Source organism: Chinchilla lanigera, unplaced genomic scaffold (genome assembly GCF_000276665.1).
Source record: "Chinchilla lanigera isolate Chin_1 unplaced genomic scaffold, ChiLan1.0 scaffold00010, whole genome shotgun sequence".
NCBI lineage: Eukaryota > Metazoa > Chordata > Mammalia > Rodentia > Chinchillidae > Chinchilla > Chinchilla lanigera.
In genome coordinates this window covers 30,251,669-30,269,551 of record NW_004955411.1, presented here as the reverse complement: position 1 = coordinate 30,269,551, position 17,883 = coordinate 30,251,669, and the positions used below count along the sequence as shown (strand labels likewise).

At 39.0% G+C, this 17,883-nt stretch overlaps 1 protein-coding gene and 1 pseudogene across 3 annotated transcripts in view; one reads left to right on the top strand and one right to left on the bottom strand.

Moving 5' to 3' along the window:
• Positions 1 to 1,674: 1,674 nt before the first annotated feature.
• On the bottom strand, positions 1,675 to 2,450 carry LOC102021952 (annotated as a pseudogene).
• Positions 2,451 to 8,924: 6,474 nt separating this feature from the next.
• Positions 8,925 to 17,883, top strand: part of Hace1 (HECT domain and ankyrin repeat containing E3 ubiquitin protein ligase 1) — an 82,331-nt gene continuing 73,372 nt past the window's right edge. For 2 of the 3 annotated variants that reach the window (XM_005377818.2, XM_013510784.1), the window contains exons 1-4: positions 8,925 to 9,251; positions 15,109 to 15,163; positions 16,435 to 16,524; positions 17,461 to 17,565. In XM_005377818.2, the coding sequence (XP_005377875.1) occupies positions 9,176 to 9,251; positions 15,109 to 15,163; positions 16,435 to 16,524; positions 17,461 to 17,565 (326 nt within the window). In that variant the 5' untranslated portion in view covers positions 8,925 to 9,175. The remainder of the gene's footprint in view (positions 9,252 to 15,108; positions 15,164 to 16,434; positions 16,525 to 17,460; positions 17,566 to 17,883) is intronic. The other variant, XM_013510785.1, reaches the window with a different exon arrangement.

Genomic DNA, 17,883 nt, shown 5'->3' with positions numbered 1-17,883 from the left:
GACAAAACAAAATTGGATGGGTGAGGAGTATATTGGCTTTTATTGTGCTATTTTCCTTACTTTCAAGTAGAAAATTTCCCCCCAAAATTTAAAAGTCATCACCTGAAAAAAGTATGTACCATCATAAAAAATAGACTAAATGGTTTGGAGGCAACCACAATGCCCACTGTATTAATGTTTCTCAGATATAGTGTATCATTGATTTTCAGTTGTTTAAAATATTTTATCTATTTTCACAGGCTTGACTAAATTATGAATTTATAGAAGTAAAAATCAGAAAGCCTTTACTGGATACACAAAAATAATCCTTTCTCTCATTTCTAGCCCTTGTGACCTCATTTTTCTTCTGTTTTTCCCACAATCACAGCTATCCTTTCATCATACACAGCTTTTATAATTCCTGCAAAATATTAAATTTATAAATACTACAACTTATTGAGCAATCTTCTTATTGTTGAAATTTTGTGCAATTTTAATTTGTTTATAAAACTTCCTGTGCTTTAGATTTTTTTTCTTGGAAAGAGTCACTTACTTTCAACCAGAGCGTTTCAAACTCAATTATCTGATTAATTAATTAATTAATTTTTTGGCAACGGGAATTGAACTCATGACCTTACACTTGCCAGGCAGGCACTTGTGCCATGAGCTATATCCACGTCTATCTGGTTAATTAAAAAAAATAAAAGCCAAAAATATTTCCTCAACCCTACATCCCACTCAATTTATCTATTACTCTTTTTATTTCCTACAGAGCCTGATCCAGAACATCAATATTCTTTAGAAAATAGCTGCCTGTACTATTTTGCTAACTCCTTCTATAGGGAGGGACATGAATAATGTCTTGGACAAATGAACCCTTCTTCATTTCCTCTTCATACGCTTCCTTATTAGGCTTCAAATATCATCCATCCAGTCATGTGTCCTGTTATGTATCTATAGCTCAGGATAGTCATGCATGTCCAAGCATCTACCCGATAGCTCTACTTCAATACTTCACGGCACCTCAAACTTTCCATGACACGATTTCCTCCTCTAAACCTGGTTCTACTCTAGTGTTTTCTGTTTCAGAGAATAGTACCATGATATATAAAACTGGATGAGCCATCTTTTTCTTTCTCTTTTTCCCAATCTGATCCATCATTAAATGTTACTGATTTGCTCACAAAAATATTTCTCAGTCCATTCAGTTCTCTCTACTTTTAGAACTACCATGCTGTCTGACATATAATTTTTTCCACCCGTTTTGATGGGGTCTTACTATGTTGTTTAGGTTGGTCTCTAACTCCTGGGCTCAAGAGATCTCCCAGCCTTGGCCTCCCAAGTAACTGGGACTACAGACATATGCCACCATGCATATAGTTCACTCTTCCTTCCTTCCTTCCTTCCTTGCTTGCTTCCTTCTGTCTGCCTGTCCATCCATCCTTCCTTCCTCCCTCCCTCCTTCCCTCTCTCTGTTCCTTCCTTATTCTTTCCTTCCTTCCTTCTTCTTTCTCTCTCTTTCTCTCTTTTTCTTTCTCTCTTTTGTGGTACTGGGAATTGAACCCAGGGAACTCTGCCTTTGGGTATATTCCTAGCCTTTTTATTTTATTTTTTAAATGCTTTGGATTTAGTTTTTAAAAGGCAGTTTATTTGTGAATTCTTCTTAATTTGTAGAACACAGACTATTTCCAATATTTAGACATCAATACTTGGTCTTTTTAGGTGGGGGTAGAAGATTGGGCCATCTTCACAGACCGTCACTGCCTGTGTGCAGGGACCTTGGACAGCCACACTTCCTGCTTTGGTGACAGCAGTTCCCCAGGCTCCAAGCAGTTCTGCAAATGGAAGTCCTCCTAGTGAAGCACAGCTCTACCTGACTTTCTCACCTTGTGTGCATGGAAGGCCCTGGACCTTAGGGCCAGCTCCACAGATTCTGGTAAGGGCATCTTCAAAGTCTGAAATATGATAGTAATTGATAGATGGCTCCATTCCAAATTTTTGGAGCACTCTGGTGAGGTCTTCCCAAAGTATTTCCTCTCATAGTCAAGGGCATCCATGTGGGCAGCGCAGGTGCCGTGCTTCTCCCACTAGTGCTTCCAGAACCTGTTGTCATCCAATGGGTGCTTTATATCAGGCCAGTACAGATTCATGACCTGGAAAAGATCCTTAATCTCATCTAAATAAAAGTGCTATGATGAATTGCAATCTTCCACTTTGTCAGGCCATAGTCCCTGTAGTGTCCACTAATCCAGAGACTTTTCACAGTCATTTACTTCCTTGCACACCGTTAGAGGCCAGAGTTGGGTCAAAATTAGTTTTTTCCACTCATGGTTGCCACTCCAGGGCCAGCCCATGCAGCCCAGACCAGGAGGGCACCGCATATGCACAACCCAGCACCACGAGCCTGTTGCACAGCGGCCAACCCACTGTCCCAGCCACCTGCAGCTGCTACCCAGTGGCACCGGGGCCATTGCACTTCTCAGACTTTTTATTTTCAGACAGGGTTTTACTAAGTTTCTGCGGCTGCTCTTGCACTTCTGATTCACCTGTCTTAGCCTCCCAGAGTGCTGGGATTACAGGTGTGTGCCACCATGCTGCTTTATTATAAATCACATCCAGCTTTATTATAAATTACTATAATTATTTCTCATCTAGACTAACTAGTAGTCTACTAAGTAGTCTCTTCTCATCTAACTAACAGTCAACCCAACTCCTTCAGACTTGGTGGAGTGAACTTTCCTCCCTCAAAATACAGACCTGATCATGTCACTCTCATCTCCCTGAGATTCTTGGGGCTTTTCCACATCTGTTATGCTAAAGGTCCTAATCACCATCACAGTCCTGAACCTTCATCTCCTCATCTTTTCAAATACAGCTTTGAGCTCCTTCACCTTCAGGGACACAACCAAAATCCCATTCTTGTTAGGTTCCTTGGACACTCCGTGTACAACAAGATTACTGCAAACTTCATCCTGTTGGTCCGGAACACTCCTCCTTACTCTGTCTTCTTTGCCTGGAACTCTCCTTTTCAGCCTTTGGTTTGTAGGTTAAGTGTTCTTTGGGAAAGCCTTTGTAGATGTCCTTAGTCTTTCACAGGTTGGTTTTCTATTCATTCAAAGTGCTTGTTTCTACTTGAAATTATACAGCCATGAGCAAAATTGTTTGAAAATATTTATCTTCCCATAGCTAGTATGCTGGGGTTTTGTTTACTAACATAGCACTTGAATCATGGAAGGTATTTACTGGTAAACCTTTATCTTTATTTCAGGTTATTTCTTAGGGTTATGTGCTCAGAGATGAAGTGATTAGATTAAAATGTGTGCAGTCACTCTAATGGCTTTCATTACATAAACAGCTGTATCATAGATGATGTAATATTCTTCCCCAAAGTGCCTATTAGTGAAAGAAAGATAATCTAGGGAACATTTAGGTGAATTTAATAATGATTTTTTAAAAATTACCAATTTTAAAGAGTTTTTTTCTTTCATCCTTTCACATTTCTGCTTTTTTTAGGGAGGTGCTAGGGATTGAAGTCAGCCCCTTGAGCATGCTAAGCATGTGCTCTACTCCAGAGTTACACCCCTGATTCCTATTTAATTACTGTTATCTGCAAGTTTCTACATAGGGAGGGAGCTTTCATATCTGCATATGATACACAGAAGAGAAGACTAACAAATAGACACAAGATCTGAAAAAGATCTTTTCACGTTACAGTAATGAACTCCAACAGGACAAGCACAGGGTCCTGCACATTGTTGGACAGGTACTGAATGAGAGAGTGTGGTTTAGAGAGATCATGGCTGCCTCTCTTGGTTCAATACCAAGGTTTTTCTACTGACTTTAGCCTCCCCTGCCTTTCTTGTAGCTGCTCCCAGATCCACAGACACTTTATTTTCTTTTGATAGCTGCTTCTATGCTTTCCACTCCTTTGCTTCACTCCTTACCCTAGCCAGGCTTTGGTTATGGTTTTTCTTGTTGCCTCCTCATTGATTCTATTCTGAAGAAAACACCATTATCCTTTGTATTTTTCTAAACATAGTATACATACTTATACAAGCATACATATATATGTGTATATATATATGTATATATATATATTTTTAAGAGTATGTGGATTCCTAGCTAGTTGTAGTGGTGCACACTTGTAATCCTACCTCTCTTGGAGGCTGAGGCAGGAGGATTGAAAATTCAAGCCCAGCCGGAGCAAATTGTCAATGTAGCAAAGACCCTTTCTAAAATAAAAAAAATTTAAAGTGGGTGATGAGTCTGGGACATAGCTCAGTGAGAGGACCCCAGATTTAATCCCCAGCATTGAAAAAAAAAGTCCATACCATTTCTGTTAGGTGAATGTCACTTAGGCCTTTGGATGAAGCCTGTCACTGAAATTTTGAATGTTCTATATCCACATCTATCCTTTTTTACTATCTTTATCAGTTTCAGAGAGAGAGATGTTAAAAATGTACTACTGCAGTGGTGCACTTTATTTTTATAATTTTGTCAAGTGTAATTTTACTATTAGTTTATGTTGTTAGGTATAAGTTCAAAATGTTTATGTTCCTGGCAATTCTCTTTGATTCAAAGAATATTATTTTGAACTTACATTTATTTGTCTCAAAACCCTTTGAATAGGGTTGCAATAGCACAGAAAATAATAGAGCAAATTGACAAGATTATATCAAATTAAAAACTTCTGCAGAGAAAAAATAAAGTAAGTAATACACTAAAGAGACAGCTTACAGAATGGGAGAAAAATTTCTCTCTCTACTCTTTCAATAGAAGGTTAATATCCAGAATATATAGAGATCCAAAACATGTAACAACATCAACAACAAAAAAACTTCACAAAAAATGACCTGATCTGTAAATGGGCAAATGAATGGAACACAGAATTCTCAAAATACAAAGCACAAATGGTCCTTAAGTGACTTGTTTACTTTTCTCATTGTTGAAACAAAATACCTGATACCCACAAGTTAAAAGAGGAAAGGTCACAGCACGTAGAGATTTTGGTCTCTAGTTTGCTGCCTCCAAGGCAGGGTTGTGTGACACAGGGACATTGCAGAGGAGCATCAGTCTCTGGCAGAGCAGGCAGGAGGCAATGAACAGCAGCAAGCAGCAGCAGCAGCAGCAAGCATCGTTTTTTCCTTTTATCCTATCCAGGCCACAAGCATTTTGGGTGGTGACACCCATGTGCAGGGTGGGCCTTCCCATGATCCACACCCAAAACTATAAACCAATCAACAGGCTAATGCAATGCCACACCGCCTTAATCCCAGAGTCACACTCCCTAGATCTAGCCACCTCCAAAAACCCCCACCTATGAATGCATGAGGTTTTGGTGGGAGTGCAGCTAGATATAAGCCATCACATTTAAGTATGTGAAAAAATATTCAACATCTTTAGTCATCAGGTAAATGTAAGTGAAAATCACACTGAGATTCCGTCTCACCCCAGTCACAATGGCTATATCAAGAATACGAAAACAATAAATGCTGGGGAGATGGGTGGTTTCTTCTAAGCTGTTTGTCGGAATGTAAATGTAAATTACTAGAACTATGATGGAAAACAGATTTGTCTATAATTGGTTGGATTTCATTACTGAATCATGTTGGTAAGGAGATAATAGATAATAGATGGGCTCTGGGGAAGTCAGGATGACTTAAGTTTTGGTTATATGATTATAGACAGTTGGCCTTGGGTAGATCTACTGTGGCTTCTACTTGTATTTTTCTGTCACACATCCAATTTAAGATGGTTGTATTTTAGCCTTTGAATTTACTCAGTGTATTATGGCATGGATGTAATTAGATTTATAACATTCTTTTTTGTGTTTTGTCTTTACAATTGTTTACCTTTGCTGTTTGCTTTCTTCCTGCCTTTGTTAATTGATTGATTTCTGTTTTCTTCTTTTTAAATGCAAAAACTTAAGCTTGGGAGCTGCCACTAGGATCAATTTCTGGGGAAAAAGAAGTCAGAAATAAGGGCTGGGGATTTAGCTCAGTGGCACAGCACCTGCCCGGCAAGTGCAAGGTCATGAGTTCGATTCCTGGTACCAGGGAAGAAAAAAAAAAAACCAAAAAAAAAGAAGTCAGAAATAAAAAGCCATAAAATCTGGACTTAAATATATATATATATATAAAATACTTTAAAAATATATTTATTTATTAAAGTTATACATAAGATTTGTTTAATAAGCCAACTAGTTTTATCTAAAAGTCTGATGGCTGCCTGCTACATTGGGTTAAATTGTCTTCAATAAATGAGGAGAAATTGTATCAAGTTTTCATTGATTTCCAAAAGGGGCATGATTACTCAGCAGCATCTTGAACTTGGATTTTTATAAGTGAAAAAACAATACTTTTGATAAAGGAATTAGGATACAAAGTGTCTGTTTAATGTTTATATTTGATAGCCTTTGTATTGATGTCCAAATGAGAAAAATCTTTGACTCTAGCTCATGATCTCTGAGGAGCTATTTGGATTTTGGTGTCTTCCTGGACAGCTTCCTTCTTGGTGTGATAAGCCACTTTGTCAAATGTGGGCACATGTGGCTGTTTAATTTAAATTAAGTAATTTAGTTAATCCATTTAAATATAAATTTAAAATTTGGTTGCACTAGCCACACTTTAAGTACCTACTGTAGCAGCCACATTTGGTTAGGAGCTACAGTGCTGGGCAATGCATATTACAGAATATTTCTATTGCTAAAATTTCCACTGGACAAGAGGTGGTAAGCCCATCGTAGTACTGGCAGCTTCTTGTACCATGGAGGAGAGCTATCTGGGAGACAGTATCATACTGCAGAATTTGGAAGTGACGATCTGAGCAGTGTCCTGTAATGTTCTTCCAGTGCAGCTGGTCCTATAGTGAACAGTGACCAGCATGGGAGGCAGTGCCCACTATAGAGGCTGCTGCTCTTGCACACAAATCCTATGCATGACACTCAAAGGATATTGGATATGATTTATATGGAGTAACAGGCTAAGGAGGATTTGTTTATATGATGATAACATGGGCTGAGGGATTTCCTATTTATACAGCAATAGGAATCCTTTGGTTATTTTTTAAAAATTTAAGACAGGGTCTCACTGAGTTGTATAGACTGGTCTTAAATTCCTGAGTTGCTGTGATTCTCCTGCCTCAGCCTCCTGAATAGGTGAGACAACAGGTGCATTTTACTTTACCCAGTACTGAAATGTTTTATTTTTCTGTAGTGGTGAGGACTGAATGCAGGGCCTTGCTCATGCTAGGCAAGTGCCCTATCACTGAGCTATGTTCCTAGCCTGGAATCTTGACTTCTAAAAATGAGGGGGCCAAATATTATGTTTTAGATCTAGAATGTGTGCCCAGAGTATCATGTGTTCAGAGGTGGGGCTTTTGAAAGGCAGTTAGATCATGGGAGTGCTGTACCCATCAGTGAATTAATCCACTGCATTCACAGCTCAATGTGCTGTGAATAGGTGGGGTCTGGTTGGAGACTGGTCATCGAGAGCATGACCTGGAAGGACACATTCTTGTCTGGGGCTCCTCTTCTCTCTCTGCTCTCTGGCTCCCCTGGGGTGAGCAGGTTTCCCCTACCATGCCTTTATGCCCTGCTGTTTGTGCCTTGGAGCCAACCAATTATGAATTGAATCCTCTGAAAGCTGTGAGCCAGAATAAACTCCTTCAGGTTGGTGGTGTCAGATATTTTGTCCCGGAAACTGGAAATTAATTGCTACCGCACGCAAGGCTAAAGCAATTTTGGTTGAAGTCCTATTGCAAAGGTTGGGCATGGCTTAGATCGGCTAATAGTGCTTGGTATTCCTTTGAAGCTTTGACTCTCCCAGCATTTTGCCAGACTGGTTTAGTTCTCATCTGAACCAACTGATTGGGTGAAGGTAATGGACTTTCGCTCGGATCCTGTAGCAACACTGGCACAGTGGCTTCCAATTATGCGTTAGAAGCAATTTGGGATAGCGTTGGTAGGGAATATTCCTTCATATTCACCTGAGCAGGTGAGACTTTCTTACACGTGTCCATTCATTGCACGCCCAGCTTTGTCTTATTCAGGGAGTAGAGAAAGTCAGACCGTTTCCTTTTAGCATTGTTTCGGCACAGGTGGTAAATTAAGAAGAAAGAATTTCTACCTTTTTATTTTCAATGAAGTTAGACAAAATCATTTTCACTTTCTGATTGGATTTTTTCAAGTTTCCACTGCTCAAGTTTCTGTTTTAACCTGGCCCGGTCTCTAACTTGTGTGTAGAGGCGACAACTATGATTTCCCCCATTGATTTCTTTCTACTCATGTCCTCTACACCTCGTTGGCATCCACGTTTTTGTAATTCAGTCTTTGCCTTTCCCCTGGGTCCTGTCGGCACGTTGGGGCGGCATTATATCAGATAAGAATTTTAAGTTGTCATCTTTCATATCTTCCTCAAACTTTTAGCTTGGTGTCAGATGCTGTGGTAAACGCAGACACAGCAAGACACAAGATCGAGTGTTGTCTGTCCTCAGGAAGCGCTTAGCAGGAGACAGAAATATTTAAGCTATTGTTAAGTTACAGTAAAGGAACAAACACTTTGCCTTCGTGTTCGATTTTTATTACTCTTTGAATTGACAGATAGAAATACAGATATTTAAATAGTTCTTTTATCTATTACACAAATGCATGAATACTAGGAAGCCGATGATAGATTTAGGAGCATTTGGACCCCCTACCCACTTCCTTTACAGGGAGAGGAGCGATAGCATTGAAAGACGCTGCGCCGGTCTACTGGCGCGGAGGGAGGAGGGCGGAGGGTGGGGCAGGAGCACGCCGGGAAGTCTCTCTGCGGGCACGCCCCTACGGGCGTGGCTTCCCGGCAGGACCTTGGCTCACCCAGCCTGGCTCCGCCCCGAGCGCCTGGCTCCGCCCCCGGAGCGCGGCTCCGCGAGCCTGGAACTACAGTTCCCAGAAGGCTGCGCGAGCCTAGGAGGGAAGCGGTAGCCTCGGCGGAAAGGCAGCAGCTGAGGCGGCAGCCGTGGGTGTCCCTGTTTCGGTGTTGTGTCCCGCAGCCGCCAGGCGCTCTGCTCAGAGGACGCGGCCCAGAGTAGCCGTCGCAGCCGCGAGGGCTGTACTAGCCCTCTCCTGCGCCCGCCGCCGCCGGGCCCGGGGCGGGATGTAGGGCTGGGCGCGGAGGCCGCGGGGCGCGGGGGGATCGCGGAGCGCGCGCCGAGGATGGAGAGAGCGATGGAGCAGCTGAACCGCCTCACGCGCTCGCTCCGCCGCGCGCGCACCGTGGAGTTGCCCGAGGGTGAGCGGCGCGGGTCGGGCCGGGGTCCGGAGGAGAAACTAACCCGAACGGAGCTGACGCCCACTTTCAGCCTTCCGGCCGGGCCGGATCCCCGGCCTCGCGCCGGCCGCTCGGGATCTGGCGTGGGCGTCTGCGGGAGGGGCGGGGTGGGCTCGGGACCCGCTGTGGGGAGAAGCGGGACCGGGGTCCCCCGCGACCGTCGGTGACGGGTTTGGGCGTAGGAGCGGAGGTAACAGCGGGTGGCGGGGACCGGGATTCAGAAAGGTTCCCCGGAGGCGTCGAGTCGCTGGGAAATACACTTGAAAGATGCTGTTCAACCTGCAGGGTGGGGTGAAGCGGGCTTGTAATTCATTTTTCTTGTACAGCTGTGTTTTGACAGCAGGGTTATCCGCATCAGGTATGAAAGCACTCTGTGTACATGCACGCTTCCTCACTAGGAAAGCACGTCTTCATTCCTCATTCATTCATCAGACTTAGACGGACCGGGCTAGGTGGGAACTGGGGTGCCTCAGCAGAGAGGTATAATGAGGCACGGCCCGGTAGTATCAGAATCTTCCCTGCGCAGGGTTCCTTCCGGAGGGTAGAACTCCAGTAACGGGAGAGATGGGGCACAGGCGTTTTGTTGCAGCCTCATAACTAAAGTGCGAGTGGGAGGTGGCAGTGAGGCATCTCAGAGACTTTTGACTTTTTCTGTCCAGGTGAGACAAGGGTTAGGAGAAGGTTGTGGCTGGTGATTTTTTTCCACGGTGGGCATGCTTTTCCTTTCTTCAAAACTTTCTTTGACTTGGTGACATCACACAGGTTAGGGAAGGAGGCCTCGGGAGGGAGACGTGAAATGCAAAAGCGGGGAGTTTGAGGATACTTTTCTTGAAAAATTTTTCCTGATTTTTTCTTAGAATTCAGAATAGGTAACGTTTGTGCAAACTGTTTCTCAAAAGTAACTGTGTATGTGGAACTTTACTAGTGTGAAGTAATTGATTTATTGTAAGCTTGATTTTAGTAACTAGACTTCTACTCTCAGTTTTTTCTAACTCCCACCTTTGCGTCTATTCCTTCTGGGTTGCTATCCCTCGTTTTTTCTGAAGTGAAATTATGGGTATCAGTCGTGAAGGCGGTGTGTTTCATTGACACTGCAGTTTGTGCTGTCTAGCTTTTCTAATATATTTTACATAAACGTAACTTAGAAGGCTTTGATAGTATTTTCTGCTTTTATTTTGTTTTTTGTTTTTTTGTTTTTTTTTTTTCGGTACCAGGAATCGAACTGATGACCTTGCGCTTGCCATGCAGGCACTGTGCCGCTGAGCTAAATCCCCAGCTCTATTTCTGCTTTGAAAAGCAATATATTCATTGTAGAAAATTTGGACAATAAAAATAGTAAAAATCTGGCATTCAATTTCACAAAAATAAGCAACGTTAGCATTTTCTTCGCATTATGGATTTTTCTCTCTTTATCAATATAGGACCCTACTGCACGTAGTCTTTTGTTTAGGATTTAGAAAACTCAGATGTTCTCATATCCTTAAATGTGCTTGATGACGTTGTGGAATTTCATAGGATGCATGTAACAAATGTTGACTATAATTTTGGATTTTATAACTGATTTTATGAGGAGCAGCATTGTTATTAAGACTAACTCTGCTTCTTTGTTACTTCAGGCTTAATTCTCAGAAGAAAAACAGTATGTAATTATATCAACTTTTTAAGGCTTTAGGTATCAGTTTCTCAACTGGTGTGCCACCAGCTTGGAAACTAAACTATTACAATTAAAAATAAAACTTTTTCTCATTTTGTTAGACAAACGTGGCATCTTGTTTACATTTTTTCTTTGATTATAATGAATTTGTTCATCTTTGTTCTTTGACTATGTCTCTACTCCTAAGTTCTGGTGAATCTTTTTAAATTCTTTTTTTGGTTTTTGACTTCAGGGTCTTGCTCTGTAGTCCAGGCCTGCCTTGAATTCACTATGTAGCCTAGGCTGCCTGGAACTCAGGCAGTCCTCCTGGCTCAGTGGCATGGGCGAGAACGCCTGGCTTCCTTCTTGAATTTGGTTCTTTCAAGTAAATCATATACAGTACATGTTAAAAATCCACATTGTTATGCTTCATATTTTAAGACAATAGAAGTTCTAAGATCTAAATTTAAGAAATAATCAGGTATTTTTGTTTGTTAGAAGTCAGCCATCAAATATCTCATTAGAAAAAATTATTGAAGTTGTAAAGTTTTTAGTCATCTTTTACTCTCAAGTTATTTGTTATACTGAGTGAAAGTGAAGATTTTGATTTACTCACTTGGATACTGGGGAATGCATACATTTATGTTTCCTTGAGATGGTAAAAACTTTCATGTTAGCACTGTGATGGAGTAAAGGTTGTTGAGTCATCCTAGGCAGGGTCAACAGAGGAATAATCTTGTGAGAGATAAAAAGTTGAAGGCAGAGAAATTACTTTACGGATATGGATTCACATAGGACTTTAAAAGGGTTATGTATATTGTTCACATGTAGAGAAAATAGTTTATTACATTTACAGTAAATATTATTTTAAAAGAGAATTTGCATTTTAGCATACACATTTGAATGATGAAGAAAATAAATTATCAGCTTTTAAAAAATTGCTCTCATCTGATGGTTTGAGGAGAAATTATGATGAGTCTGAGTTCTTCAAGGTTTTCCTTTTAGTAGTTGCATTTCAAAACTATTAATAAAAATGGCCATATATCTGATAAAGCAAGAGATTAAACTTTTATCACGTAGAAAATTTTAATTGTAAACCTACTTTTCAAGGTATCTTCATGAGAAAGAAGTATCTGACAACAAATTTTATTCTATCCTTTTTTTTGTACAGTTTTTCTTAGTCTCCTTTTAGAACTGCAGATGTGGTTCTGTTTATTTCTTTATCCTTACTTTGAGTGTATATGCGTTTCTATAAAGTTAGATGTGATTTTAAAAATAAGGCCCACATCTAAATTTTATGTAAGTTTTTTTTTTGAGACAAGATCTCATTGTGTAGTCCAGGCTGGCCTTGAATTTACAGTGATCCTCCTGCCTCAGCCTCCCAAGTGCTGAGATTACAGGTGTGCGCCACTACCCCTGGCTATAGGTATTTTTTAAATGAAGCCAATGTGAACTTTATACTCACTAATACTAAAAATTATGTACCCTTTTGATTTATAAGTGTAAATTCACAAGTAAGTGTATTGCCTGCTTATGATTGTGCTTATTATGGAGAGATTTAATTGAAATTAGTATGGTTTAGAGATTCAATTTTTAATCCCTAGCTTTTAATTTTTTACTTTGAGTCAGGGACTACCTAAGTCACTAAATTGCCTCGTCTAGGCTGGAATTGCAGTCCTTCTGCCTCAACTTCCCAGAGTGCTGTGATTGTAGGTGTGTGTCACCACAAGGGGTGGGAGACTAAATATTTTTAAATTGGGGAGTGTTTTATATGAGAGAAAGAATGTTGTAATGCCAGTAGAGGCTTAGTGTAATGCCTTCAATTTCACATGGTGACTCATTGGTAGTTATTGAGAACACTTTGCTGGGTTGCAATTAGCATTTTTAAAAAAGAAACAAAAGAGGATAAAATAAAGTAGAGTGTATTGTGTATATTAAGGAGAGCACAGGTAATGGACATTTTGGTTTTGTTTGTAGTAAGTTATACTGGGTGTAAGACGTATTATGTCAGCCACGTAAAGCCACCATTACACAGTTTATTAGTGTTTCATTTTTCTCGTCAGTAAAATGAGGATAATGGTAGCAACTTTGTGATTATGTGGATAAAAAGACAATATATATAAAACACAGTTTAAAACTGTTCCTTTGTGTCCTCATCACTACAGAAATAAAAAGTCTTTCAGATAATGATTTGTAAAACATTTTAGTTAATAATAGGATTTATTTATTTATTTTATCGTGAAAGAATTGTTGCAGCTGCATATTAGTACGGTGAGGATTAAACTGCTTTCATCCGTATACTCACAAGTGAAATAATAAATGAAAATGTGAATAATCATAACCTTTTCCCACTTCCCCTGCACATAACTCAGTGTAGATTTTTAAATACATGAATGTTTTTCAGACATAATCATAATATTATGATTAGCGTCAATTAAGTTAATAAAGTTAATAATTATTTTTTAATGTGCTCAGCTACCCAGACCATGCTTAGTTTTACCCCCACTTAAAAATTGGCTGAAAAAGTATCCTCTAAATTTGGTTTGTTTGAATTCATTTTTTTTTTTTTTTTTTTTTTTCTTTTTGAGACAACATCTCGCTATGGAGTTCAGACTGGGCTTGAGCTCACTTTGTAGCCTAGGCTGGTCTCGAATTCCCAATGATCCTCCTGCCTCAGCCTCCCAAGTGCTGGGATTACATGTGTACTCCACCACGCCCGGCTCTTGAATTTATATTTGAAGTCCACACATTACATTTAGTTGAATTATCTCTTAATACTGGTAATTTCTTAATATTCTTCATCTCCTAATACTTGTAATCTTCACAGTATCTACTCCTTTAAAATATTTTCATTAATTTTAAACTTAGAAAAAATAGAAAGAGTACAGAGAGCCCATTGAATATCTTGTACTATAGTATAGTTATTAAAACTAAGAAATTAATATTCCTATAAAAGACAATTCACCATACTACAGATTTTATTAGAATATCAGAAGTTTCCCACTCATGCCCTTTTCCTTTTTAGGATCTGGTCAAGGATATTGCGTTGCATTTAGTTGTTACGTTTGCTTAGTGTCCCCAAACTCTGATTATTCTTTGGTCTTTCTTTTCATCTAATGGCCTTGAGACTTTTAAGACGACTGGTCATATATTTTGTGGGATTTTGCTTAAGGTGGGTTTTTTTTAAAGATGTTTTCTCATTATTAGAGTGAAGTTAGAGATTTTTGGCAAGAACACTACAGAAGGGCTGTACCCTTCTCAGTGGTTCACTGATCAGAAGCTACATGGTATTGCTGTGAATTATTTCTATAGAATTACCCTTTATCAGTTGATCAAGGTGGTGTCTGCTGGGTTCTTTACTGTAACTTTACTGTTTTTCCATTATAATTATCAGTATTTTTAGAAGCTGTTTTGGTTCTAGAAAGTACCTTGTTTCGTCTTAGACTTCAACCTATTAATCCTAGCAACAGTGTTTAAAGGGATATATTGGGATTGCCAAAGTTACTTCTTTGTAAATACTTTATTAAAAAACAAACTTTACAAAGGACTTAGCTTGAGAAATGACCATTAGTAGTACTTAAAAGGTTTAAGACACTAAGTGAAATGCATGTAATATGGCATCACATTGACTTTTCACCTTTTTGGATCACGTTTCTATGAATTTATCTATTAAAAAAACTCAATACAAATCTTCTAATAGTGTAGTGAGTAAAATTAGTTCTTTATGTTTTGTAAAAGCTGCTAAAATAATTACTTACATTGGCAAGAAGCAAGTACTATGTATTTTCAAGTTTTTAAAATTATTTTAGTTATTTATCTTTAATATCCATGTATATAAAATACCCCATACTGCATGTAAAATGTGATAAAACATGATGTCTAAAATATCTTTTTGGAAGTAAATAGCAGTTTTTAAAACTGCAGAGACTAAATCTGATTTTTTTCCCCCTTGCATTCAGAAGGTAAGCTCTTTTGCAATGAAGTAAAAGGAGTAAACAGAAGTTTTGCAATATCTTTGGTATTAAATTTTCAGTATCTTTTTGCAGTATCTTCTGCATTATTTTTACCTTTTCCCTTTTTTTTTGAACTCGTTTTTTATGTAGAATTAAGAAAACTAATCTGAAGTATCAACTCTTGGAAAAAGTGGAAACAAATTAATTTTTCTGTTTGTTTTTTAAAACTCAGATAATGAAACTGCTGTTTATACATTAATGCCAATGGTTATGGCTGATCAACACAGGTGAGTGCCTTTTTAATAAATTTATGCTTTTTGAAAACTATGAAATTGTCTAAATGTTACACACACACACACACACACACACACACACACACACACGTGCGGGTCCGTAGTAGTTTGGGCATAGATGATGTCCTGGGGCAAGTTATTTAATTTTTCTGTTAGAGTTTTTGTTGTTGTTGTGAAGTAAAGGACAAGATTTTCCAAGATCCATAACTAAGGCGTAAAATTTTATTGTATGACATTTTCTAAGTGAATAATCGTATGTTAAAATCAAGTATTTGGTCACTCGCTAACATAGATAAAACACTTTGGTGGTTTTTTTTAGAGGTTACTGCTGATCCCTGAGCAAATGGTTAGAGTTGGGTGATTTATTTCCCTTACATGTCCTTTTCCTTGGATGATTTTTAAATTAATACAGAGTTGACCTTTTTTTTTTTGGTATGAGGGTTTGAAGCCAGGGCATTCACACTGAGCTATTTCATTTTTCATTTTTTATTTTGGGACAAGGTCTTGAATAGTTGTTAAGTTTCCCAAGCTGGGCTTGAAGTCACAAGCATCCTGCCTCAGCCTCCCAGTGTGCTAGCACTATAGATGTGTGCCACCACATAGGGCAACGTGGATGGCTTTTGTAGAGGCGCGTGTGAAATCCAGCTGTCTTTGTGAAGAGGTCTTCACACTTGTAACAATCATCACTGGGGGTAGTTTGGTATAATGAAAAGGTGAAGAGAAAATGAAACAAGTTAAAATAGAAATTATTTTTTGCTTTGAATTTCCTTTAAAATGTCTGACTTTTTTTATTTGGCTAAAATTAATACAGCTAGGCTCAAACTTTTGGCAACAGGAGCAACCAGATGTGTTTCCTGTGTTTCTCAAGACTCTAGTGAGAACTGAAGCCAGCTTACTCTGTTGGTGTCCTCAGAGCAGATAATTTAGCATTGTCTGTGTGGGAGTGGAGGAAATCTTTAGCACCAGTTTATTGGTCAAGGCCATTGGTTTTTGGACATTATTTTGCTACCATGCTGCATTGAAAGAATAGTGCCTTGCTTTGTGATTGATAAGGGACAGAGTCTTTTGTTTTCTCCGGTACCGGGAACCGAACTCAAGACCTTGCGCTTGCCAGGCAGGCACTTTAGCCGCTGAGCTAAATCCCCAGCCCTGGGACAGAGTCTTTTGAATAATTAGTAAGAAAAGCTGTTAACTTGAATTATTATGTTTTAAAAAACTTTTTACATATTGATTCTTCTTTTAATCTTTTTTTTCGGGGGGCACAGGTCTGTTTCTGAACTACTGTCAAATTCAAAATTTGATGTCAATTATGCATTTGGACGAGTGAAAAGAAGCTTGCTTCACATTGCAGCAAAGTAAGATTAAAGACAGTTTGGTTTCCAGAATAAGCATTATAAGCTTTGAATCAGCACTGTCTCGCAGTAGTTATGGAGAGACGAGAACAAGCAGCCAAGTGTTTCTTTTCTCTTTCTTCCTTCCTTTCTTTTTGTGAGATACTCGGGGTTGAACCCAGGGCTTTTGTGCTGAGCTACGTCCCCAGCCCTTTAAAATTTTTATTTTGAGACAGGGTCATGTTAGGTCACTGAGTTGCCTAGGGTAGGCTCCAACTTGCAATCCTCTTCCCTCAGCCTCCCCAAATGCTGGAATTACAGGCATGTTTGACCACGCCTGGCTCAGTCAATTATTTCTTTATCCTGTTTAGGGTGTGTTATGTAATTTCTGTCTCATAAATTGTTAACTTTGGGATTGAACTCATGCCCCATGTTCCTGATATTCTAGCTCATTCTGTGTTAGGTTTGGGAATTGTTTTTCCTAGGGTGCATGTACCAAATTTTCCTTTCACTCCGCCAGTATAAGGGATAAAAGGGATATGCTAGTGGCATTTAATGTCATTGGCTTTACATTCTTTACCTAGATGGGTGTGTGATTTGTATCCACAGTTTTCTGCTGTGGTTTTAGTCAGTTAACTAATCAATATTTCTGTCTTTTTTATGGATTTGGGTAGGTGTGTTGAAATTAACTGTTCATAATTAATGTGGCTCCTGGAAAGCCAAAAAGTTGAGAATATATTGTTTCTTTCATAAATAAATCCCTTTTTTGCTTTATTTGAAATTTTCAAATACTTTATCACTTTCAGTAGACTGTGCATCTTGAAAATAGAGGATATTTAGTCTTTGTGACAGAAGTTAAGTAAAATTGCAATGAATTTAATAGAACGTGTTGTTTTTTAATTAAGCTATCTCAAGTATGGCTCTTCAATGTATCTGAGCTGTCTTTTAATGTTGTTTCAGTTGTGGATCGGTGGAATGCTTGGTTCTACTGTTAAAGAAAGGAGCAAATCCTAACTATCAAGACATTTCAGGCTGTACACCCCTTCATTTGGCTGCTAGAAATGGGTAAGTACTTAGTTTCCTTAAATAGCCAAAGTTGTATTATCAGTTATGACTAACACTATTCAAAGTACTCTATCTTGATTTGATCATTTTTTTCCTCTAGTATTTGCTTGGGAATGATTATAAAAATGATGGATTTTATTTCTTGTGATTTTTTTTCTCTTAAGGTCTGTTCTTTTCTCTTTAAAGAGAGTCTTGGATCATTACATTAAAATTATAAAATAGGGGCTGGGGATTTAGCTCAGCGGCAAAGCGCCTGCCTGGCAAGCACAACAAGGTCGTGAGTTCGGTTCCTGGTACCGGAGAAAAACCAAAAAAAAA